Below are 27,063 nucleotides of genomic sequence, written 5' to 3' on the forward strand. Positions count from 1 at the left end.
AGATGGGCCTAAATTAGCTGTTACCACTCAAGAAAGAGATCTCAGAGTCATGGTGGTTAGTTCTCTGAGAATATCCTATCAAAAAAGCTAACAGAATGTTGGGAATAATTAGGAAAGGGATTAGACAGAAAATATCATATTGCCTTTCTAGAAATCCATGGTACACCCACATCTTGAATACTGTGTGCAGTATGCAAATAGCGTAGCTGAAGTTGCGTATCTTAGTTCGAACACCCCCACTAGTGTAGCCCAGGCCTTAGAGATAGGTAGAATACGAAACAAAATTTAAAAATTAATTGCTCCCATTAACCTTCACTCAACCAGGAACTTTTTTGTGTGTTTCATTTGCTATCAAATTTTCATGCGAGGCACTTAGAAAAAGGGAGATATTTTCATTAGCTGTCGAGGAAGTCTAATGGTAGATGCTTGATATTTATCTGTTAGATCTCATAAATTATTGAAGCCGAGGACTGACTGGGCAACATAATTGCAGCTATTTAAAAATCCTGATGTGCTTTTTATCTAAATATAACCTTTCTGTTGCTTGTCTGTCTAAATGAATATTGCAGTGCAGACTGTAATGCTATGCACACCGTTGTGTTTAAACAAGGAATATACGTGGCTTCTGTTACTATTATTATGCACCAGTGATAAAATACTGGAGTTACATTCTGTTTTCAAACAACCATTTGATATTGGATATTGGTAACTGAGTCTCTTGTGTTCAAAAATATATTGCAAAATCTTGGGAGATAAAGAATGACAGCTCTGTGGAGAAACTGTTGGAGACTTGTAAGGGAAGTACCAGGTGCTCCTACTCTTACTATTGTTCTTGAGAGCCAGAGTTTATGTATGATTGAGAGGTATGTGCCAGGCAGGGGAAGGGAACTGTCAACTTAAAAATCACACTTCTCACTGAAAAGTTTTTACCTACTATTGTTACAAGCAACACCTAAGATTCCTGGAACTGAAAGAGGTTAGAGGAAAAACGTTTCTCAGTTTTATTTGTTTGTTTACATTTGACAACACTTTGACTAAAGTCAGTTTTACTCTATCCCCTGTATAGTTTCCCAGATTGTTTGGAATCTTTCACGCAGCATTGGAAAACCATTTTAAATCACAAGAAATTGTGATTGTAAAAACAGAAATAGACAGAATCTCCTTTTAATTCCTTCTTTAAAATGTACTAGATTTTAGAGTGATAATGTCCCTATAATATCCCTATTTGTTTGGACACATAAAAGTCTGTTTATGGGGTTTATGCATACAAACAGATGCGATTGCAAGTATTCTTCATACAGTTTTAGATTTCCCTTGAAAATGTACTATAGGAACCAATACTGCAAAAGCAAGTGGTTGGGCTGGGTAACCTAATAGGTCTTTTACATCTCTAACTCTCCCGAATCTATGGTCATTTGCCCCTAAAGACTATACGATGGCAACCATCTGTCTCAAAAAACAATGCTGTGAATGCCAAAGAAGTCCAGTTACTGTGTGTCATTCGGCTAAAGTGGCTAAAAAGTCCAATTCTTGAGTGACAGTCCTTGCCACAGATAATGAAGGTGTAGGGTACAGGGCCAAAGGACGAAGCCAACTCATTACTAGCACTTGAGAACTGCTGCACTTTGCTATTCACTCTCCTCTCTCACAACCACCCCTTGTCAGCTCTTTGACTCTGTGGTAAAGTGCAGGCCTCTAGAGCAGCCTGTTGCTAGCTGCATCTTTCCCAGCTTATGGTGTCAATGTTGAAAGTTTTCAAGTCCCTCTTGCAAATGTCCTTGTACCTGACCCTAGGTCAGCCCAGTGGCCTCAGGGTATCTGCAAGTTCTCCATGTAGGAAATCCTTTGGACTATGTTCATCTTCCATCAGGTGCAGATGACCAAGCCAATGGAGACATCTGTGTTCGAGAAGAGTGATTAGACGTGGCAATGTTGCTTTCTCAGGTGTCAGGAACTTTGGTTTCCCACTTGATATTTAGACTACGGCAAAGACAGCAGGTGTGTGGAAGATGTTTAGCCTTCTTTCATGTCTGTGGTAGGTGGTCCAGGCCTCGCCACCCAACAGCAATGTCTGCTAGATGTGTATCTTGGTGTTCAGTGTTAGTTTCCTGTTATCTCACACACCCTTGGTTAGTTGTCTGAATATGGCAGCTGCCGATGCAAGAATTAAGCTTGTCATCCAGCAATAAGTTCTCCAGTACAGATGATCCTAGGTAGCAGAACTTGTGCACAATATTTAGCATGGTAGCTGTTGAAATGTCTGGTGCAGCCAACACACCTTATGCCATAATCAGAGTCTTCTTTAGACTGTTGATTAGTCCAAATTCATTACAAGCTTGTGTAACTCACACACCTCCTGGGTGTGGTGTTCTGTCCCATCTAGTGGCACTGAGACCATTTAAAGAGAGAGAGATAAAAATGATTCTGCTCTACAGCCTTAGCTAACGCCAGTTGACTTTTAGCTCATGCGATAGAGGCTCATGCACTAAGCTCCAAAGGCCCCAGGTTTGATCCTGCCCACTGATGACCAGAGTCTGTCGGGGTTACACTAGCACAAAGCTATGGCAAAGCTGCTGAAGCTCCTCTTCACTAAGATGATATGTTGTCCACAGACTATATCATGGAATGGATTTCTCTGGGTGAGTCATTCTACTCTAATAATAGTAATTGTAAAATGTCCTCTTTTTTCTCATTTAATTTTATGTTGTGAAAAACACTATAAATACAATAAATCTCCAGAATATCAAGGGCAGATTGCAGTTCATATTAACTTCAAGAGGAGACAATCACATGGGTATTCTTCTTCTGCACACGTACTTTTTTCTAGGAACACTAGGGTGACTGGATAGGATGGTGGGGAATAATAGGTGCCTCTATAAGACAAAGCCCTGAATATCGGGACTGTCCCTATAAAATCAGGACATCTGGTCACCCTAAAACACTCTGAAGAGTCCATGCCTAACCACCCTACCCCATAGAATAACATAAAGCTACATTTTTGGTATATATACTTGAGCTCTCTTTAAGGTTGAGGAGATACAGAACTTTGCAAGGGTCAAAAGCCTGCAATTGGTTCAGACAGGATTTTAGAGATGAAACAGCTTAGTACAGTACTGGTAGCTGGAAATGGGTGCAAGTCTAGTTAACTAGTAAAGTCCATGATTTTTCTTGGATATTTCCTCTGACATATGTTTTTCTTTTCTTCAGCAAATTTGATCACCCCCACATCCTGAAGTTACTTGGAGTCTGCCTGTTGAATGAACCCCAGTACATTATCCTGGAACTGATGGAAGGAGGAGATCTACTCAGCTATTTACGAGGAGCAAGAGGGCAAAAGGTAGGCAGCAGACTCAAAAAGGTATGTTTTATTTTTAGCATTCCTGAAGGATCCCACCATTTTCCTCTTTTCCCCTCCATGAAAAGCCCTGTGTCAGTCCAACCCTTTTTTCCATCTGAGGGTCTCTGGAGTGACTTCTTCATAGCAGCCCAGGAACTCAACACTGAGCTCATAACCAACTTCAGATCTTTTGTGTGGCAGTAGCTTGATCTGCCAATAGGCCTAGGACTGTATTTTCAAAAAACATTTTTTAGTCCTAAAATGCCCATTGAGTTTACCTAGTAAAATCATGTACCCCAAATAGGCATAAATAAGGCTGATAATATAATATTTTCCCTTTTTATTTGTATTGCAGAAGCATCTATAATGGGACAGGCAGTTCTCAAACATATAGGAAGACACTGTCCCTGTCTCAAAGAGTTTATATGCTAGGAGATCAACCAACTAATGAAGGGTTGGGGAGGAGGGATTAATCTTGGGTGATTCATATTTAGCATGTGGAATAATAACGTGGATTATAAAGTCACTAGCAAGGATGACTTAAAGCCAGGATTTTATGACATTGTAGCAACAACCTAATTCACCTCCATTCCTATGCCTAGTGCAGATCCAGTATACTGATCTTAGCTATTTATCCATACTACAGAAATGTTGCTTGTCTCCGGCCTGATGAGAGTGTTTAGTGATTAGCTGTTGCATAATTAACCTGTCCTCAATAATGCCTTAAACATGGGGGATAATTTCCAGGGGCTCCATTCTCCCACCACAGGGTACATATATCTCCCATTGACGTCAGTAAGTATTACGTTTACTCTGGAGTCAGCAAATAGGGTTTGTTTTGCTATCTCTCACTGATATTACTTAGATAAAAGAAAAGCCCCTTGTTCTTGAATACCCAGAGTTGTTTGTCCTGGTAATATACAGAGATTTTGCACCTGCCTGCTTTTTGCACTTTTGAAAATCTCTGGTAATCTCAAAAGGAGAAAAGCAATACATTTTGTCATAACAAGAGGTCCTTTTTGTTCTGCCTTTGTAAAGATGGAAGACATTACTAATCACTGCCTCTCTTTCTTTTAGTTCCGAGGTCCTTTGCTAAAAGTGGCCGACCTTCTGTCTATCTGTCTGGATATTTGCAAAGGTTGTGTCTATTTAGAAAAAATGCACTTCATTCACAGGTACAGGATTAATTTCCTTGTAGTTCTTACATGTTGTTACCTACAGTTGTAAGGACAAATAAACTAAACTGAAAATGATTGCCTGGCAAAAATGATCACAATTCCATCACTGTTTATGTTTGTATATTAGGGACCTGGCAGCTCGTAATTGCCTTGTGTCAGTGAAGGAATACACCAGCCTCTCCCGAATAGTGAAGATTGGAGATTTTGGACTTGCCAGAGATGTCTATAAAAATGATTATTACAGGAAAAGAGGAGAAGGGCTGCTCCCCGTGAGATGGATGGCACCTGAAAGTCTTATTGATGGTGTGTTTAATAACCGATCTGATGTATGGTAAGTTCCTGGGGGTACAGAGAGGTGGGAAAAATAATAAATACTAAAGCAGGGAAAAATCAGTTTGCAGTAGCAATGGCGTGTTATTAGAGTGCCATCTCTGGTCATTTTTTTTACTGAGGAAAATAATGTCTGCTTGGTTGATGTTTTCCTGAGTTGATAAAAGGTCTTGCCTTCTGACAAACACCTGCATGTATATATCACTTTATTTCTTCCAGCTGGAAGTAACTAGGGTCACATGACCAAAACAGATTTATATGGATGTCCACAAAGTGTCTATTTTGCTTTTTTGGTCAGTGAACTGACTGCTGACATCACATTCTTCCCACTCCACTTTCCATTAGACCAAATAGCGCATCCTCCACAGAGGCAAATATTTTCTCCTTAGCACTATTTCCCCGAGCTCCCCAATTACCTTAAGTTTTTAGTATACTTCATTCGACCTTTCCCCCAGTCTGGATCCTAGCACCAGCACAATTAGAATGTTCAACAGTACGTCACTGCAGCCATTTTATTTTCACTCTTTTTATTTACATAAGAGAAATATATAGTGCTTCAAGTTCAGGCCCCAGCTTGTAGGTGCTGACTGCCTCCCTAGTGATATTAAGCAAGTGTAACTCCCATTGACACCACTAGAGGCTGCTGAAATAAATATGATACAATTGTATGTTACATGGTGTCAGTGGAGGTTGAGGGTGCTCAGTTCCTTACAGGATTGACCCCAATGTGCGTGAAGGGTAGGTGGCAAATAGGTTAGTTCCTCTAGTTTTTTCTAGGAGCTCTAGAGACCCAATTAAGAATGTGTGAACTGGTTCATACGAAATTAAAACCTCTTCGCTCTGTTTTTTCTTATTTAGAGGTTAGAGAAAATTAGGTTAAATAATAGTAGATATAATTGTCTATTTTTGACATCCATTAAGCTCATTAAAATTCTCCCTTTGCCTTCCTCAGGGCTTTTGGAGTCTTGGTTTGGGAAACTTTAACCTTGGGTCATCAGCCGTATCCAGGTTACTCCAATCTTGATGTATTACATCATGTACAATCAGGAGGGAGGCTGGAGTTGCCAAACAATTGTCCTGATGATCTGTAAGTTAATTTTGTTTGACTAGTATCATGAACATTAATGAGACACTGAGGGCCACATGTCCACCTGCCCATCATTTTGCATGGGGCCTTTTGCACATGCAGTAGCTTTCCCCTGTAGCATTCAGTGTGTTCTTTCTTTGGCAGACAAAATAATCTGCATTTGCTTGCCCCAGCTGGCTATCTACTCATCCAATGGCCCAGTTTGTGAGTGTAGAACTTTGGTTGTGGCTGAAAATTCAGCCCTAAAATTAAATGGTGTGTATTTGTTACTGTACATGCAGGAACCAAGATATAATTTGGACATTCAGTAGTGGGAACAAATCTTGTAGCAAGAGATATATCTAATCAAATTCAGTGGTGATTTCAGAAAGTTCATCTTCTGTCCCTTAAATTTAACCACTTGAGTGCAGAAGTTGGGTTTTCTCAGTCTGTGCATTCTATTGCCACTAACAGAATGTGTCACATCTTAAACATAAGATGTATGATTGGTAATGGCCTATTGCAGCCTTTCACTTACATAGGTCACAGGTTTGACTGCAACCAGTTCAGTAGTCACTAGAAGTCATGATGGCTTTAAGAAATTTAGTCTCAGTCTAGTGCCTAGTGTGCAGGTGCCTATGTAACCGTCATGGTTAGCACCCTTGTTGGCAATTTTAGAAAACCAGCCATAGATAGAATGTGTATGGAGACCAGGCACCCCCTCACCCTAGAAGTGCTCTCTACAGAGAAAGGGTTGAGGCAAAGTGGGAAGAAAGAAGTTTCTTCTTCTTCTGACTGTTCTGTACTTATCTATGGATAAAAAAAGCACCTTTCCAGGCTATCTTAAGCACTAAATTCAAATGCAGTTTTTAAAAAAAGACTGATGTGCAGAGTGGCTCAATACGCCTGTTTCTTGGGGGAGATGGAGCAAATCCATTTCACCCTTTAAACTTTCTGAGGAGGACTTATATTCAAAGTTGCTATATCATCTAAGTAGTCACAGCAGGGCATTTGGCATTGAGTCAAAAAAATGGAAGGAGAGACCAGTTGACATACAAGATCCCTGCTGGTGTAAAAGTCCCACAAACATCTAGAAGTGGCTTGGGAAGAATTGGTGAGCTCTCCCCTCTATGGCAGGGGGGTTAGTGAGTAGCAACATGAGTTTAATGGATCATTCGTGGAGAGTATTTAACGAACACATGGCATGAAATTTATTTCTAGTAGGAAGTTGTTCAAGGCTCTATGTTGCCTTGATAAAGATTAAGTAGGCCTTCAAAAGGAACAAGGAAAAACTATTTTAGCTGAAGTAACCCTCTAAGGCATCAGTCCTGCAATTTACAATGTGGACCCCTGCAGAGATCCATACTTCAGGGGGACTGCACGGAGGTAGTGGGGGTCATTCACGTGTTGCAACTTGTAGGATCAGGGCCTAAGATCAATAACCTGGTCTTTAAAAGCTAGGAGTCTGAATTAGCTCTTTGAGTCTTGTACCTTCGTTTATCTCAGTGGCCAACCACTCAGCACCTGCACGCCGATTCTGTCAGTAAAGTAAATCGCTTGTTGCTGCTTTGCTCAGTTATTAATGGAATGCCTAGATTCTTGGCATTCCTGCTTCCCTCTACGTGGTTTTGAACCTGCATTGGACATCAGCAGTCATTAATCGTCTCCTCTGCACTTCAGCTCGCTCACTGTCATTTTACAAAACAAACCATCACCGATAGGAAGAGGGTTCAAAGGCCAAACAACTTCAATTAAGAAGTGTTTAGGAATTTGTGGTAGGCTTTCACTGCAGGGACAAGTAGAACTCACATGAAGCCTTACAACATAAAAGGCCTTAAAGGGGCAGGGACTGTGTGGATAGGGAAGAGAATGTGAATGTCCCCCCTGCCTATTTGTTTATCAAAATGTTAATCCAGGAAGATAATAATCCACTTTCCCTGTAGGTGTGGAGTGGGTAAATTCTAGTAGTGAGTTGGGACAGGGACTCTGTGACCTACAAGCATTTACACTTAAGTAAATATTGACTTTATCGATACTCAAAGCCCTGATATAGCAATTGATGGCCATCAGTTGACATGGCTACACTGGTGTGAACCCCTAAGTGTAGACAAAGGCAAACCAAGGTTTGAACAATTGAGCTAAATCAATGCAAATCCTAAAAGGCCCTTGTCTACATGTAGGAATCTGTACCAGCACAGCTACCCCAATAGCTGAATTATGGCTGTCCCTGAATGTAGATGAGGCCATAGTTTCCGCACATAACCCCTCACTACCCATGAAAGTCCTGCTGCTGAGTTTGGTGAAGAAACATTTTTGATTATGTGTGTAACTAAGCAGTTGTACTTGTAACTGGCCAATATTGAGAGTTCCTCCCCAGTAAAAGGCTTGATTAAATAAAAAACAGACACAGATATTAACTATCTTGAGTAATTTTGTATCATTTGCAAATTTTGCCACCTCACTGTTTACCCCCTTTTCCAGAACATTTATTAATATGTTGAACAGCACTGGTCCCAGTACAGATCTTCGGTGGGGACCCCACTATGTACCTCTCTTCATTGTGAAAACTGGCCATTTATTCCTACCCTTTGTTTTCTATCTTTTAACCGGTTACTGATCCATGAGAGGACCTTATCCCATGACTTCTTACTTTTGCTTATAAGCCTTTGGTGAGGTACTTTGTCAAAGGCTTTCTGAAAGTCCAAGTATACTATATCCATTGGACCACCCTTGTCCACGTGCTTGTTGACACCCTTAGAGAATTCTAATAGATTAGTGAGGCATGATTTCCCTTTACAAAAGCCGTGTTGACTCTTCCCCAGCCTATTGTGTTCATCTATGTGTTCATTAATGAAACATTCTAGTGTAAGTGACCATAGACTCATTACAGTCAATGGAGATATGCCAGTTTACCTCAGCTGAAGTTCTGGCCCTCAAAGCTGTTGGTGGTGAGGATTTAATGATCCACTAACATAGCTTTGTTATAATGGTGGTTATAATTACATTAGAGTTAATTCTTTTATTATATCATTTATTTTTTCTAGATGGGATTTAATGACAAAATGCTGGGCCCAAGAACCTCACAATAGGCCTATGTTCTGTTATATTCAGGACCAACTGCAAGAACTGAGAAACTCTCCTATGTGCTGCACTCCCCAGCTTGAGGACAGAATGCTTTCTACTGGAGTCCTCAACCATGCCTTTGAAGGTGAGCTTGAGACAATGCCTTCAGTCGCACTTGTTTCCCCTGTTGACCAGGTACAGGATAATTTAAAATAGACAACATTGTAGTTCAGTTTTTCCTTCTACTGTTCTTTATCATGCTTTGGTTCCATATTATTTACAACTTAGCTTTTAGTTAATAACTTATCCCTGCCTCTATAACTGGCATTCTGTATAGGCTAGTACAAGCAGAATATGTAAATGCTCATGTAGCTGTAAAACAGTGATGTAGTTACAAAAAAATAATGTTGCAGATGTTTAGACATGAAAAATATTTTGTTTAAATGGGCCAAATTGCAATCTCACATTGGTACAAATTTGAGGTAACTCCATTGGCATTAAGGGAGTTACTCCAGATTTCATCTAGTGTAAATTAGATCAGATTCTGGCCCATGAGTTTGTTAGCCAGAAAATGCTATCTCACGTGAAACAGTGTCCAAGGTTATGAGCAGTGGGAGAGCAGTGTGTTCTAGTGGTCTGAGAAAAAGACAAGGATTCAGGAATTCATTGTAATACAAGCTCAGACAGACACTGATACCCTTAGTGACTTCTTTACCTGAAATTCCCCAGTTACACTTATCTCCCTCACAGTGGGCTTGTGGACATTCATTGGATGACATTTGTAAATTGCAGAGGCGATCACCAAAAGAAAGGGTGAGGTATTCGTATTATTGAGATCGTTACCATAGTCATAATGCACAATGCACATACGCACAAGGGGGATGAATTAAGGGTGCAGAGATGAAATGGCTCATCCATTTTGGCTGAAATTTTCCAAAACAATTCAGCCTGAGGCAGACACCCAGCATGGGAAATTTCAGCCCAAACAGATGAAATTTGGCAAAATTATATGCAGCTGAAAAACGGTCTTATTGGGAGAAGTGCCGGACAATCTTAATAATAGGTGGTGCTACCAGTCTTGGCTATAATATATGTTGAAATCAGTGGGAACTGTGACTGCTCAGCACCTTTGTGAAGGAGGCCACTAACATTTTAAGCCAGTTTACACTATCTGTTGGTGGGAAATCTTCCACTACTGTGCAAGTGTAAGCAGGGCACTGGTGACAGCAAGCAGCTTTACTAGGTCATCTTTGCCTGTTCTGAATAGGGTTAGATGCCCTGATGGTAAAAATGCCAGTGCCCTGTGTACACAAGTGCATTCTCTCTTGCTACCTGCTGGTGGAGCTGCATCAGTGTTAGTACACTGGGGGAGATCCTAGAAAATCTAGTGTGCCTTAGTTAGACCATCTATAAAATGGCGATACTAACTCTGACCTACCTCCTGCGGTGTTGGGAGAATCAGTTAGGTAAGAATTCTAGAGCATTTGGAAGATGTAAACTCCAAGTAAGGCTAGGTATTATTATTATTAGGCCTATCACTTCGCTTCCCTCGGCATGCGACTCTTTCTCTTGGAATTAAATCTCTTGGTGACAGTGAGCATTTCTTGGGTGGAGGTTTGTAACAGGAATTTCATTACACACAAAGGCCAACGGTCATGTAACATTTTTGGAAAACAGGTCTTGGATAATTCATCGTGGAACAGACCTTTGGATTATTTGGTTTGGCCTTGGTCTTACCAGCGCTAACATAAATGTGCTTCATTGAGTCACAGCTAAAATGATAGCATGTGTAAACTCAGGATTATTCTTATTAGAAATCACCTGGCTATTATGGAGCGTTTGACATTCATAGACCGAGGCACTTTCCCTGCCCAAAACAATTTACAACAAAGTAATTAAGGAGTGCTCGTTTTAGTTTGGGAGCCCGAATTGAATTGTCACCTCTTGCTTAAATCAGCCCCACATATGGAGGCAATATTTGGGTTAATTCTATTTCAGGGGATTTACACTGCAGGCAGATAACTGTTTGAACTGATCTTGGGCACAGAGATCCATGGAAAATCAGGAGACCTACCTGCACATTGCACTGACAGGAGAACTTCTCTCTGAAGTTGTAATGACACTATATCAACCCTACAGCCGGGGCTGTGGAGGGAAGCTCATGTGGATGTATTCACACGAGATGCACAAACAAATATGTATCCAGAGGTGTCAGGAGGGCTTGTGTTGCCCATGCTGAAGTCTGGGCTGTAACATCCTCACTTCTATTTTTAGTGCAGCTAGCGCAGGTATATCTACACAACCTGCCATTCCCAGTCCTGGCTGCAATGCACATACACCCTAAGGACATTGAGAACATTAGGCATGCAGGTACCACGGTGAAGGGCACAGTGTAGGCTCTAAAGAGAAGCCTGCTGTTGGGGAAGGAGATAGAGGAGCCCTGCTTTATAACCCCTGACTCTTAGGAGAAATAAGAATGTTTGTAATAGAGAAGTGTGAATGACATAAAGACCCCAGCAAATATCTAGTCTCTTAAAATGCAGCTATATTGAAGGATGATATCTAAAACAGACACGTTCAGGAGACAAGGTTCTATGCCAAAGTTCCCCAATCTGCAGGGCACGAAATTAATCAGGGGAGGAGGAGAAAGGAGAGCTCAAAGAAGAGGAACAGCGAGGAAGAGGATAGCAGTTGGACGCCTGACCTATCTCCCAGTCCAACTGTATAGATGTCCCCACACCTGCAGAAAAAGCAGCTTACGGCTCCTGGAAAGCTATCCACTTTACCCGACTGCCTCCCTGGTGACTTCTAATAACTCCAGCTGTTGTACACACAACCTTTCTTACATGTCACACAGCATCCTGTTGGTGACAGCAAAATATTGATGAGTATGTGGCAGTAATGTGCCAAGAACCACGATCAAATACCGTGGGTTGTTCTTCAGAGGGGAACATGAATCTGACTCTGTAGAATATCCAACTCTAGAGCAAGCACGACAGTGTGAATATTAAAAAGGTACAGAAGAGAGAACCACTTTCTGCTCCATTACTCTGAGATTCAACCTTTAGTCTGTAGCCTTTCACCGGTCATCCACAACCAAACTCTTTGTGTTCTTCCCAACAACTACTGCGAGTGCACTGCACTGTGGCAGTTTAGAGAATTTAACCAATGTGAGCTTATAACTTCCCTCTCACTGTTGTTATTTCTATGGCATTTATCACTGTAGTTTCTGAGTGCCCACAAACAATGAATTTATCCTCACAACACCCTTGTGAGACAGGGAAGCATGGTTATCCCATTGTACAGGGGAGCTGAGGCACAGAGTAATTAAGTAAATTGCCTCAGGTCACATAGGCAGAGCCAGGATCAAACCCCAGATTTTCTGAGTCCCAGTTCAGTGCCTGAAACATAAGAGCATCCTTCCTCCAATTTCAAAAAGCCTAAATGAAAAGTATCACTAACTAGCATGTTAACATTAAGGCCCCAAATTTCTGTCGGCCCCCAGAAATGTTCCTGTAGAATTTCCAGGTTTATCCATTTACAGAACCCTCTGCATTTGCACATGCAAGCTGGATCTTTAGTTGTGCCATTCCCAGACTGCTTCATTTGTGGATGCAAGCATGGAGTTTATGCCTGCAAGTGCAATTGCAGGTTTGCCAATGTCTCAGTCTGCTGGATTGGATACTTAGCAAAGCTGAGTGAGCTGATCAGCTCCCTGCCTTTTAGACCTGGCAGGACTAGCTGGTTATTTATTTATTTAGGACATTTTAACAAGTTTACAAATCCTTGCCAGAAACAAAACAGTCATTACAAAAGTTGGCTTTTGCTTACAGAGACACTGTAATGGAATATTGTCAGCAGATCTATTTTCCAGGGCTCTACTATATTACAGAGTGAGCATCATTACAACCCCCTAGGTCTTTTCTAGTGATTTTATTAAATGGAGTGAAATATCTGTGTACGCACTCAACAGACCAGGCATGTCTACCAAATGTTAATGTTCAAAAACATTGGACAAATGTGCTAGGCTTTTTTGGGGCAGGTGAATGTACTTTGTCTGAGTATTGAATAGAAGGTAGTTAAAGATCTAAGTATCTGTCTGTCCTTTCGGCAGCACTAGTTTTGATCAGTGTACTACTCAGTGCCCACTTCTTGCTCCAGCTGGATGTATCAGGCAAATCTCTAGTTGCTCAAAGCGCCAGTCTGAGCCTCTGCTACTCTGTCACTTATAGAAATGGTCCCTCCAGACACATCAGGCATAAAGCACAAGGGTGGGGAAGTTTGAAGAAGGTGGCAGTGCCACTGTTCATGGTATATTATTTTGGGCTATATTATTTTCTCTCTTTAGAGCTGGCAAGCCGCCACCATTCTTAAATGCTGAATTCATATTTTGGAAAAGAAGAAAAAAAAAGAGTAATAAACTAACCTGAGTCTTTTTTCCCCCCTGAATTCTCTGTTGGTCAAAGGAATGATCAGATCTATTTAAACTTCTCTTCAGTGTTGAATTCTGGAATTAGAGAGCATAGCATCTGCTAGATGACTAGTAATGGTTTTCAACTCATGTACCTTGTTAAAACCAATCACTCTTACCTGCTATTCTGCACCCTTGCCTGTGTTTAGGTAAATCACGTGGAGAAGTAGAAGTTTGCTAATAAACTACATCACCTAAACCTTGTATCTGGCCTTCAGTGCAGGCTTCTGAAATTCCATTATCCTCTGTTGCAGTTAGTTCAGTTAGTGTCTGACCTAAAGCCAAATGAAGTCAATGGAAGGACTCCCATTGATTTCAGCAGGCTCTTATTTTGAGCCCCTTTGCTTTAGAGGTGGGTGGCTACAACGCTGCATGCAAAAACAGTACAGCACAGAATGGTCATTTCATCTCTGTTTCCTTGCCAATTACTATTTAGTTTCAGAGAGAGCAAATAATGGGTACTACTTGGTTAGGGAAACAACAGTCACACCTTCCTTTAGATTTTGAAAAAATACAAAAAGTAATAATTATAATGTCATTATAAAGCAGGAGAAGAAATTGTCCTCTGCATTACATGTATACACAGTGTCTAGCACAATGGGGCCCTGATCCTTGCTGGGAGCTGTTAGATGATAATACGTTTTAGTCTAACAAACTAGTCTGCATGGATCCCTGCTTTGAGTGTGGCCCACACTGTGTTTACCAAGAGTGTTTCTTGCATACAGAGATTTCTCTTGATAAACATCGCTTTGAAAAATGGACTTTAACTTTTTAAGTGTTGCTTTTATTTTTTAAACACTATGTAAATATGTGCACAGCACAGCTGGACCTTGACTAAGCAAAATTCTCACTTTTAGCATCCTTAGAATGACAGAATAGCAAAGCTTAGTGAGTCATCCTAAAAACACATGAGATGATATGCTTGATTAGACAGGAGACACAGATGCATCTCCACCGATATATAATACGGTGTGAAGTATTATAACAGATATATTTTTTGTTCTGTTAATACTTGTTACTGAAATACAGTACCTGCACCTTCAGGTAGTCCATAGGTATCAGCATAATACTTTATCTGTAGGAAATACCCCCTCATAATATCCTACATGTCTGAGACCGAGAAATCCAGGGCGCAGTAACCAAATTCTTACCCTTAATATTTCTTGAATAAAGATATGTAACTGAATACTTGTCTGGAATATACTCAACTTTATGCTATCCCCAGAAGCATCTCTTGCTCCCCAATATATGAATAGTTTGATGTGCATAGAGGTGGTGGGCAAGAGATGTTAGCTTAAATAATTATTAAAAAGAAAACAGGAAAGTAACTTTCATTTGGGGAAACAGTGCTATTCACCATATAAAAACTGTACAATATCAGACAGGTTTGTGTTGCGTCTTTATTACAAAATCATTAACAGCTCGGTCTAGATACTTAGCTGGTGTAAATTGATATAGCTCCACTGATTTGCAGCAGCTCAGGATCTGGCCCCTAAAATATTTTTAATGAAAAAAGTAACATTTCTAGACCAGCTTTAAAAATGTTCTGTTTGCTCCATTGTCACCAGTCACCCCTTCCATTGATTGATTTCCTCTTATAATTTGCCATCTCTGAAAATAAAGGATATCAAAAGTTTCTTTAAATAAAACTATACTGAAAGTACACTGAAGCTATTTGTATAAGCATTATAACAATTTGCACCTTTCCACACCAGATCTCAGAACATTTATTAACATGAACTAATTGCACAATACTCCACAAGGTAGTTAGGGAATATGCCTAGCGATTGCATCTCCCACCGCTGGGGTGGAATGCAGTAGCTATTTAGCAGCACTGAACAACACTGCATATCAATTTAGAACAGGAGGTAACTGAAGAATACTGCAGAAATTTGGCATTGGAAAGTGCAGGGTGAATTAGGAGAGTCCCAGTGAAATTAATTCAGCTGCAGTTTGGCCAAGGCATTGCATTTAACAACGCTTTTCTTGGGAAAAGTGCTAAGGGAGTAAGCACCCCCTGGTGAATCACCCACACCATTGCTTATAGCATTCAGACGTTGCTTGGAGGTCTCCCATTTGAGTGTTTAACTGGCTCAACCAGGCTTTGCCCGTGAAATCTGAAGGGATCACAAAGCAAGATTTAATGGCTGCATGTACTCACATATAACCTAGCCTGGGTATAAGTCAAACATCTAATGTTAGCAATGTTGAAACTAACAAAAAAATCTGACAAGGCCCAGGTATAAACCAGCCCCCCACCAAAATGTCCCTTTGTTCCCTTGAGAACCTAGCAGTTTTCTGTTGCCTCCCAAGGCTTATCCAAACTCAGCTCAGATGCTGGTCTATGGCTTTTCTGGCCCTTAGTGCTGCTTTGGGTGCTCACAACCTTTTCTCTAATTTCCTGAGGCTTTCCTAACCAGCCATGACTTTTCCGTAATTGTTCATCTGTGTATCCTCTGCTGGCCTCCTGTAATGATCCAGGTTAGCTTTTCTTGCCTTGCTATGCTGACCTATGCAAAAGGTGACCACTGTACTCAAAAACTTGACATCTTAGCATATATTTCTCAGCTTGTACATTAGTGTATAAGGTGCACAGGCGGGGGGATAGCTCAGTGGTTTGAACATTGGCCTGCTAAACCCAGGGTTGTGAGTTCAATCTTTTGAGGGGGCCTTTTGGGGAACTGGGGTAAAAATCTGGGGATTGGTCCTGCTTTAAGCAGGGGATGGGACTAGATGACCTCCTGAGATCCCTTCCAACCCTAATATTCTATGATTCATTGGTGTCTTCATTTGGAATGTTATGCCAACAGAAGAATAAATAGAAGCAAATGGAAAGAGCATACACATTTACCCATGTGTAAAACTTCAATGTGTAAACAGTGCAAAGCATCTAGTTGCTGCCATGTCATAAAGGTAAGGTACATTTAACAGGGTTGTATTGTTTCCCTGGCTTTGTACATTATATTGAATGCTTCTGCAAAATAGTGTTGCTTCTTATTTTGTCTCCAAAGCTGAAAGATTAAAAACAAGGCAAGAAGTTAGTTGCAAGATGTCTTCCCCTCCCCCTTTAATGGGAGTCACAGTGGCATGTCGGCTAAGCAGAAAATAATATTTTGTATATTCTGTGATCCTTCAGGACTGAGGGGGAAAGAATTAGTAATGTATCTATATATCTGGTAAAAATATCACAGTGACTTCATGCTCACATTTCTGTAACCATCACCTCATCAGCTCCAGATACTTATACAGGAAACAAATCCGAATGCTCCTCTAGTGTTCTATACTTAGGCTGGTCACCCGGCATATGTCTGGTCCGTAAATACCTGGTTTTACTTGGAAGTCCTTATTTTAAAGTTTCCCTCTTAAGAGTTTGTTGAGAATATGTCCTCGGTATGTAGCCAACATGCCTATTCCAGGGCAGCTTGCCCCTGAGGGTTTCCATTAGGTGCTCTATTAAGCAAAAAAACAAATACAAAGAGCTGCGCTGGTGGGTGAAATCTCGATGGGGATTGGCTTACTAAATATTGCCATAATGACCCTGAACTGACAAAGAGTGTATCAAATGATTGTTCTTAGCCGTCAGTCATCACAGTACATCAGCATAGTTTGATCTGTCTCCAAACGTCCCTCCTCTCAATAAGGTTCTTAAATTAAACTTCTTTTTTCTATAATCGTTCCGAATTGACTGTATCATGTGGACCCGACTCACTTCTGAGTTCTTCATAGTACAGAGAAGGATAAAAAAAAAAAATCTGGTGAATCAACATAAATAATTAAATGTCCTCTGGGTAGAACAGCGCAATGTTTATGGTTCCGAAGTGTAGATAAACCTGGATGTCACATGCTTCATTTTCATATAGATGAACCTGGGTGTCATATGCTTCATTTTCCAGTAACGAAATAAAGTAAGTAGGTATCTAATAAAAAAGGTATGTGTTACTAAGAATAAATACATAGAATAACAGCAATGATAACTCGAGCCTTTTAGTTATTCAGTTATTTTTCAGGTTTTAAAAGATATGCCCATCACTGGTCTGGGCACATGTGCAAATGTAAGCAATACAAAATTAGAATAAAAACTGTAAATTAAAGTCAGAAATGGACAAAACCTATTAGGTTATATGTCTCTTCCCCTAGAAGCACGGTAGAGAATGCATCAATCTATACTTTACTTGACCTTTAGCCAGTAGGCAAGAACCTGTCTAGATGGTGGGACAGTTTTGGTTAGAAGTTGGGTCCAAGAGGTTACAAACATTCTTGCCATATGCACACAGTCTTTCCTACCAGGATAGGCAAATCACTTATTTATAACTGTATTACTGTCCTTTTCAGCATGAGTGCTGATGAATTTTTTTGGTTCAAGATATAATCCAGGCATGCTGCAGCAGAGAATAAATGCAAGCTGTCATTCCTTCTGTGGTCGCTAGATTCACTTTCTCGACCTGCTGCTTGACTCTCTTTGCCTTCTAATATTGCATTTGAATTGGTAGTAAAACAGCAGCCTTTCTTTCAGATGCAGATGGTGATGCTCCACGTACAGATTCAGAAAGTACTCTTTCAGCTGCTTTAATGGAAACCAGGAACATTGAAGGCTTAAACTATTTGGTACTAGTCACAGAAAGCAACCAAGATCAAGAAAACAGAGATTCAAATGAGCTGGGTGAAATCTGATTCCTTCAGTCAGAGGAAAGAAGAGAAGGCACCACGTGCAGATGAAGAAATAAGCAAAGGAAAATACCCTGTACTCTGCCATACTTTCAGCAGTCCTGAAGGTGTGAACTGTGCCTCTGATAATGACGAGTGATCTGATAGGTTTATTTTCAGGTTAAGTACCTCGCTAGCATGTGTCTCTTGTCAAAATTAGAGATGTCATCTGAGGTTTTATTTAAAAAACTGTAATGACTAAAAATACTGGAAAATATTGCAAGGGAATTAATTATATATAACAGAATAGTAACCCGGTGACATGGGAGTTCTTTGATCAAGAATTACTGAATTTTAAGGCCCCTGGAGTATTTCATATGAACTAGGTTAATTGGACATGTAATCAGATGAGAAGTTATTTTAAAATGAAATTTTGGCACACATGCAATCATGCTCGAAAGAGAGCAATGATGTGCTATTTCATATATTACAGGAGTGGCCATCTGCGGCTTAGGAGCAGCCACATGTGGCTCTTTTACTGTTCAACCCCCCAAAGCCCCCATTCTCCGCCTACCAGACTGGGGAAGGGGAGCTTGGGGCTTGTCCCCTGCAGGGGGGTGGTGGGACTAGGGGCTTCTGCCCAGCGAAGAGGGGGTCCTAAGGGCTTCAGCACTGTGGGAGGGGCCTTCCAGGGCTCCAGCAAGAGTGGGGTAGAAGCCCATAGCCCCACCACTCTGCCGCAGGGCAGAGGCCCGAGCCATGGCAGGTGCGCCCGGCTCTTGAATGTCTGAAGTTTATTGCACGCGGCTCAGAGGGTCAGTAAGTTTGGCCACCCTGATATATTCTAAAGCTGCTTCTCACTGGCTTATGGCAACAATGTTGCCTGAAATTTGGCCCACATTTAGATTTGTGTAAAAACAAGCTTTTGCAAAACAGAAGAAAAATGTCATTGTTTTTATGACTTTATTTTTTTGTAAATTCCCCAGTTGAAACAGCTGCAGTCAGAGATCAGCCCACAGGCTGCGCATCATTGAGTATAGCTTATTTTATTTCTTAATTTAAAAGAAAAGACTTTGGAACCATTAAGTTGTGCAATAGCTTTTCTGTGGATCTATATAATCCTATTTTTGTTACCTTTGTCCTCCCTCCTCCTTTTGTTTGTCAGTTAGTGTGTCTCATTTCACGTCCGGTTGTAAGCTCTGCAGGGCAGAGGCTGTCTCTTACAATGTATTTGTACTATGGATAGGACTAATGGGGTTATGCAGGGAATGGGACAATGCAGGGGTACAACAGATCAAGTTAACAGACCCTGATGCAAGACCTTGGATTAGAAGATGTCAATATCCTTTTCTGTATTTGGAAATCAAACCAAACTGTTTGACAAGTTTTCCAAATGGAATATACTGACTAAAAAGCATGGATAGTCAATTGGGACCATAATTATAATTGAACGAGTTAGACAGAGTTATTAAATGGCATCTCTTGCATTATTTATCAAATAGCTGTTACAATATCCTGTTTTCATGCAAATATATTTAGTTATAGAGGACACAGAAGAGAAATAAAGAAAACATGGTATATGGGCAGAGTTGTTTTGAAACAAAGAGCCAGATCCTCAGCTAGTGTGTAACTCCACTGAAGTCTGGCCCAAAATGTTTGTTAAACGAGTAGAACGAGGTGTTAAAATTCTGGGCTTCTAAGAGATTATTACAAAATAAACACAGAAAATCTATTTTTAAAGTACTTGTCAAAGCCCCTATAAATGATTAAGAGCAGATGATTACAACTAAACTTGAAAGCCTGACCTGGTGATGCTGACAAAAAACTAAAGCTTCTAGCACTTTTTTTTCCAAATTATGTTCACTGGATAAGAAAAGTGTCTGTTTGCTTCCTCTTAATATGTTGGCTGATGAGAATTTTATATACATTGCTCCCATTTGGATACCCTTGAAATAATAAGTAATAGAATCTTTACATAAGGATTCTAAAGTGAAGACAGCGAGTCCCCCACCCCGAGTCCTGCCAACACACATGGGTAACTTAACACCCAGGAATAACTCCCTTTCATTCAATAGCATTACTCAAATGCAGCAAGGGCCTGCCTGAGCCAAAGCTCATTGAAATCGATGGAACAGATCTCCCACTGACTTCAGCGGGTTTTGCTTCAGGCCCAAAGTTATTCAGAAATATGGCTTTCATAGGATTTGGGGGCTTGGTTTGGAGGAGCAGGGCTTGATCCTGCCAGTGGTGCAGGACCCTGCCAGTGGTACCTGCACAGATGGGATCCTCAGGAGCACGCAGCATGGTGTGGTGGCCCTATCACTGAGGATCCCTAATTGCTCCTGATGTGGAGAGCTATGCTCACTTGACCATCCCACAGCCTACTCTGCAGGAGTGCTCAGAGGACAGATGGGGTGTGGCAAGAGGTAGAATCAGGACACGGAACCACACCCCCTGCAGGCACTGTGATCCAGGAGGTAGTAGCTACTCCCCACCCACCATCCAAAATCAAGCTCCCCTGTGCTTACTGGCTGCAAGTGTAGGGGTCAACCATGCAGACAGGGAACTGCAGGAACCCAGCAGTTGCACCACGAGCACCACGGCCCCAAGCCCAGGCAGCTCTGCTGGAGACGTGTGTCTGAAGGTTGGCCAACCCATGATGTGTCTATCTCAGCCAGATTGAGAGGTGACCCCAGACACAATCCCCCTTGCTGCACTGTTTTGAAGCCATGTGCCTCTGTGGCATGGGCATCAGTGCACAATGGGGCCCTGTCTGCTGCTATATGGGCAGATCCTTGTGTGCGGGCTGTCTTTGGATTGCATGCTGCTCTGCTGGCTGCTCATCCCACTCCCACGGGGGTCCACTTGCTTGGTGATACCCTAGGACCTATGCAGCAGCAGGATTAATCCCCTAACAAGAAGTGACAAGAAGTTATGCTGCATGGCCTTGAGCAAGTCACTTCACTTCTCTTTCCCTCACTTCCCCCATCTGTAAAATGTGAATAATAAAACAGAACTATTTCACAGCGATGTTATGAGGTTTTATTCCTTGATATTTATACAGGGCTTTGAACATGTGAAGTGTTACAGAAACGCAAATCAATAGGAGGCATAGGGAGTTTGTCTAGTGCACATTTTTAGTAGAGTAAAGCAAAAATTCTGAGAAGAGGTGCAGAAGAATGAATTTTCTTTGAATGAAGGTGGAAAGAAAGATCTGTAATCAATAATCCATGGTTCTGCGTGTCCTAGCAGATGAAAATGTCTTCTCAGTGCCGTTTTCCCCAACCGTATAGTGTGCTGCTTCAAATCTAGCTAATGTCTGTCGGGACTGAAAATCACTGCTGCTGGATGACTGATTAGTGGCCTATGCAAATTAAATTGGTGGTTCAATCCCGTTCGTACAGCATAGCTATCCACATTACAAAGACACTATAGACCGCTTTGGTGACAATCATCAAAAGGGCAAAGAGAATAATTTTATCTTCTTAGCTTTAGAGCCACACTCCTGGCTTGTTATCTGGATGCAGAGGAAACTGCCACTGCCTGTGCTGTACTTGTCTCTGAACTGTACCACCTCCAGCTGTGAAAGAGTAAGATAAAAATGGAGTAGAAACCTTGACCCTAAATTTATTGGGTTTTGAGGCTAGAAGTCAAAACTTCAAAGTAAGTTTAAGTGTGTTAATGAGCTTTTAAGCAAATGATGATATTTTTGAAGGAGGAAAAGAAATCCTTCATAGCACATATGAGATGCTTGTTATCTAAATTCGAGAGGAACTGGAATAGCCATTATGTGTATGCTGTAGTGGTACAAGAGCTTCAGTCTCCAAGCACAAATCACAGTTTATCTTGGCCTCCTCTGGTTAAGACACTCCAGTGTGCTTGGCATAAAATGCAATATACACAGTAGAAATTACATTATGGGGAAGTACTTGCTGAACATTTGTAGTTCCCACTTTCTTTGACTTTCCATATCCGTGCTGTTTTAGATCCTAGACTGCTTTATGGACCGAGGGCCAGATTTCTAACGGTCTGAGGCACCTAACTCCCATTCATTTCACTGGGAATTACACATGTAAATAGCTTTAAAAATCTGGCCTTAAATACCTATATTTTTAATCCAAATCAAAATTGTCTTGAAATTAAAGGATTGCAAAAGAGTATCTGCAAGTACAACTATCCTAGGGCTTGATGCTGCAAGGTACTGAGAACTCCGGCCGGATCCAGCAATCAGTAGGACTCCTTATGTAATTAAGGTTAAGCACAGAATCAAGGGACCTCCAAGTCATCAAGTCCAGTCCCTGGTGCTGTAGCAGGACCAAATAAACCTAGACCATCCCTGATGGGGATTCCACAGCCTCTGGTGGATGTCATTCCTGAGAGCGTCTCCTTTTTCCATCTCCTTCTCTGGAGGCAGCTATAGTGCTGCTTCGTTGTTTCCAGGTGCATTTACAGGCATTCAGGAGCTTTTTCTTTTGTAATGAAGAACCTGGACATCTATGGAAACAACGCCAAAAAAAGGAGGAGAATGAAGGAAGTTTTTATAGCTCAGGAATTATTGGATGCCCACGCAAGCACCCCCCCCCCCACTTGCTTTCATTACCTGCAGTTTCCAGTCCAAGGTAGCTGTTCCAGACAGAAGTCAGTCTTTGAGTTAGGGCTCTGGGCCCAGATCCTTAGAGATATCTGGGCACCTACTACCATTGATTTCAATAGAAGTTAGGCAAATAAATACACTTGAGGATCTGGGCCTGGTTATTAATACTCTCCAGTGCCTCCTTTCTTTACATTTAACAAAACATGTAAACATTGAGAGGCAGTGTTGTTCAAGAGATTAAGCGCTGGGCTACAAATCAGTTCTAAGCCCAACTCTGACAAGGACTCACTCTATGGGTTTGGGCAAGCCCCCTAGTCTCTCTGCTGCAGTCCTGCTATCTAGAAAGTGTGGCCGATAACATTTATGATTGCCAACCTTAAAAGTACATGGTAGTGGCTAACCAACGTCTGTAACTTGCTTTTTAAATGAAAAGTGCTACAGCAGGGGATCAGCAACCTTTGGCACACGGCCCGCCAGGGTAAGCACATCCGTCAGCCCGCGCCGCTTCGCACAGCCCCCATTGGCCGGGAGCGGCTAACCGTGGCCAGTGGGAGCTGTGATCAGCCGAACCTGCGGACGCGGCAGGTAAACAAACTGGCCTGCCCTGCCAGGGTGCTTACCCTGGTGGGCTGCGTGCCAAAGGTTGCTGATCCCTGTGCTATAGTATCTGTAGATATTGTTATGAAAGTATTAAACAATAAAATTTAAATGACCTAATTCCTAACTCCTAAAGAAGGATACACTAATTTCAATCAGGCCAAGATAATGGATTATTCTGCTGGCAACATAGATCTATGTTTTCCTCTGTTTCCTGTGGATATTTAGGGGGCAAGTGTGGGTGTGTTCTGGGACAGCACCACATAACCAGCCAGTTCTCAGCAGACCACCAGCAAATGCTCTGTGGACTGCCACAGGCTGAAAGACCAGTTCAGGAACCAGTGATTCTCTGTGTCTTTCCATCTGTAACCACTCTCAAGAGTCTATAGAACATGAAATAAATGCTTTAAATGACCAGAAATACAAGGATCTGATTGAGTGACAAAGAGGTAAGACCCTATTCTGCAACTCATAACGCTGTGAGTAATCCTTACATCAGTAATCCCCTGGATTTCAATAGGCTCACTCATATGATTAGGGTTTATCTGTGTGAGTAAGGATGGCAGGGTTGGGTCCTCAGCGATTTAAAATGAGAGCTAAGGCAAGCTAGTTATCACAAACTCTGAAGAGTGGACTTAAACAGATAGAGAAAAGGACTTTTAAAGGTGATCTGCAAGTGGAAAATATAGATGTTTGCCTTTTATTGCTTCTTTACAACGTATAAAGAAGAACTTTACATAAAAGAGTTTTGGTGTTTGTTTTGGTTTATTTTTTACATTAGAAATTTACATCTTGTGTACTCAGGAAAACACTATGATGACTGGTAGAATTATGACATCAGAAGAGACAAGAAACAAAGGGAACAATTGAAAGGGGCAGAGGGTTTTTTAGCTTGACTGGTTAAAACTCTTTGGTGGTGTTAGAAGTTATTTAACTCCAATGACTAGTGAGCATTACAGATAAAGGATGCAGCAGTTGTACTTCCTCCTGCCTCACATATCCCGACCATCCTGCCAGGCACCAGGTTGAGAGATTGGAGAGCTGATGCTCCTTGGTGAATCCTCTCAGCCCCATGGTCTCTTAACTAACAAATAAAATATTTGCTTGTGAGGATCACAAGATGCTTCAAAACATGGGTATTAGCACTATTTCTCCTGATTGGGAAAATGAGGCACAAAGGTTAAGAGACTAACTAAAGGTCACAGGCAAAGCCCCCTTGGGCCCTTAGGTGAAATTCTAGACCCACTGTATTCAGTAGGACTTTTGCCATTGACTTCAGTGGAGGAAGGATTCCACCCTCTCTCTCTCCCATTCCCCTGCTTCAACCATTTGCTACACTGATTCCTCTCTTATATTGCCACATATCCCCAGGCAGCATAGCTCTGCTGAAGTCAACGGAGCAATGCCAAGTTCCACTAACTGAAAACTAGCCCATTTTAAACTAAACTGTGCAGGACAGGCAAACTTCCCTCCATTCCACACAAAACTGCTCTCACCTCAGTTCTATCACACTATAAAAGACAGTAGTTATATAAGATAACATGTGGATGTTTTTATAACGGAACCCGTTAGCTGCTGTATATCACTTTGGAGTGTGTGCTGGGCGGATTTTTCAAACTATCACAGTTCTATTTACAATGACAGCTGGCACGACTACCTGACATTGTATTTTAACGCTAATAAATAACCAGAACCCTGAGCTTCAAAGCCAAGTGATGATGCCACAATAGTGTCATTATTCCCAGTGACATGACTGATTTTACAGTGAAAAATAAGGCATTTTACAATGCATTAACTATGGTTTTCTATTAAACAGGGGGTGAGTGGGGGGAGGGGGGAGGGAAAGCAGCTTGTTGACACACTTGTTGTTTTCTCTTACCCTTCTTATCAACAATTGGTTTGGGCCAAATTTTCAAAACAAGGTGGTACATATTGTGCACATGTATACTTCACTCACATAGGCAGATATTCAATGTGTGTGTACACTGAGTTTGAGCAGGTGCCCATTTAAGTCAATGGGAGTTTTGCCATTGGCTGAATGGAAAGACGGCCAAGCCCACAATGCTTAATTGGCCACAAGCCTCAGCAAAATACCTGATTTGTGCATGTGCTCATTGGCTATTTCCATGCCTAGGTTAGGAGCCAACAATCACATGTGCAGAATGGCATAGACCTAATTCTGATAGTCTGACCCTCCACTTTTACAAGATGTTGGAGCCTAAAAATGTCCAAGGAATTTTTGACCCAGACCCTCAAGGGTATTTAGGCACCTAACTCCTGGGCACCTATCTTTAGATGCTGGGGTGTTGTTTGTACTCCATCAGGTTTAACACTAACAGAAAGGTGAGATAAGATTGTGCTCTAGCTTGTTCATACCGCCATGCTCAAGGGGTGTTAGTTTAATAAAATATAAGGCTGAACAGATCTATAGGTGCTGATCCTGCATCAGCCTGTGCAGAACTGCGACTTGATGGCCAGTAGGTGTGCAAACAATTCCTCTTGTCTATGCACACCTGGAGGCAGCTGCTGGTAATAGACAAAGAAAAGAGTAAAGCTACCACCTGCTCAGCAAGAGACGCTTGGCTTTCTTAGTGGGGCTGCTGCCCCCACTCTTGGCCAGTGCAGAATTTGGCCTATAACTGTGAAAGATTAGTACCAGTATCAAAGATGGAGAGGAAAAGGTACATTTCAAAGTAAATATACATAGTTTTTTCAGGTTGTCATCAGCCAAAGCCTGCTCTCAGTGACTCTGCTATGAATTTGAAATTACTTCACTGATGTCCAGTTATTTCAGATTTATGTTGGAGTCAACGATAGCAGAATTTGGCCCTAAAAGATTTAAATGATTCAATGTCTGTGTATTACTAGTCATCCTATGGTTCAAAGAAAGGCTTTCCACTTCCCTTTTTGGGTTGCTCCTAATTTTTTCAAGTTTTTCAGCCTCTGGGCTGAAATTTCTCATGCTTGCGCCATCCCAGAGGGGAATTTTTGGGGTAACGGAAGTGTAACCAAAATTCCTTCAGCCCTCTTGGAGTAAATGTTATGTTATACAATTAAAACACAGTGTTTGAGGAACTATAGGGACACAACTTGAGAGGGCAACAGCAAAGTGATCGGGACAGGGCTGGTGGTTTTTTTCTATGTTTGTACTATGCCTAGCACAGAGGAGCCGTAGTCTATGACTAGGTCTCCTAGGCCAGTGACAGTCAGATCTCAGGGGTTCAGGAGCCAAATTAGTGATAAACATTATCTTAAAGAGCCACAGTAGTCTGACTTCATTTACTTTAGTGCTATTCATATTTAAACAGTATGATGGGGAAATATTTAGTTATATATATACACCTCTACCCCGATATAACGTGACCCAATATAACACAAATTCGGATATAACGCAGTAAAGCAGCACTCCGGTGAGGTGGGGCTGCGCACGCCAGTGGATCAAAGCAAGTTTGATATAACGCGGTTTCACCTATAACGCAGTAAGATTTTTTGGCTCCCGAGGACAGCGTTATATTGAGGTAGAGGTGTATATATAATTCTCACACCAAATAAGTTAATACCTTAGTGCAAGTTGATAACTTAATTGGTTAATAACATAGCAAAAGCATCCTGATTGGTTAATAACTTTGATTGGGTAATTATTAAATCACACAGTGTTTTACTATCATGTGTTGCAAAGAGCAGCAGGAGATATATTAAAGAGCCACTTGCAGCTTGCGAGCGGCAGTCTGAGCATCACTGTCATCGGTGACACGGGAATACAAATAAATTATAAAAAAATAA

At 41.4% G+C, this 27,063-nt stretch overlaps 1 protein-coding gene across 1 annotated transcript in view; it reads left to right on the top strand.

Moving 5' to 3' along the window:
• Positions 1–21,031, top strand: part of ROS1 (ROS proto-oncogene 1, receptor tyrosine kinase) — a 93,880-nt gene extending 72,849 nt beyond the window's left edge. Inside the window, 7 exon segments of the mRNA XM_039530714.1 lie at positions 3,208–3,337; positions 4,415–4,512; positions 4,643–4,846; positions 5,798–5,932; positions 8,956–9,119; positions 17,959–18,106; positions 18,108–21,031. Of these exon segments, the coding sequence (XP_039386648.1) occupies positions 3,208–3,337; positions 4,415–4,512; positions 4,643–4,846; positions 5,798–5,932; positions 8,956–9,119; positions 17,959–18,106; positions 18,108–18,249 (1,021 nt within the window). The 3' untranslated portion in view covers positions 18,250–21,031.
• Positions 21,032–27,063: the final 6,032 nt, after the last annotated feature.

This window comes from Mauremys reevesii, linkage group 3 (genome assembly GCF_016161935.1).
Source record: "Mauremys reevesii isolate NIE-2019 linkage group 3, ASM1616193v1, whole genome shotgun sequence".
NCBI classification, from domain to species: domain Eukaryota; kingdom Metazoa; phylum Chordata; order Testudines; family Geoemydidae; genus Mauremys; species Mauremys reevesii.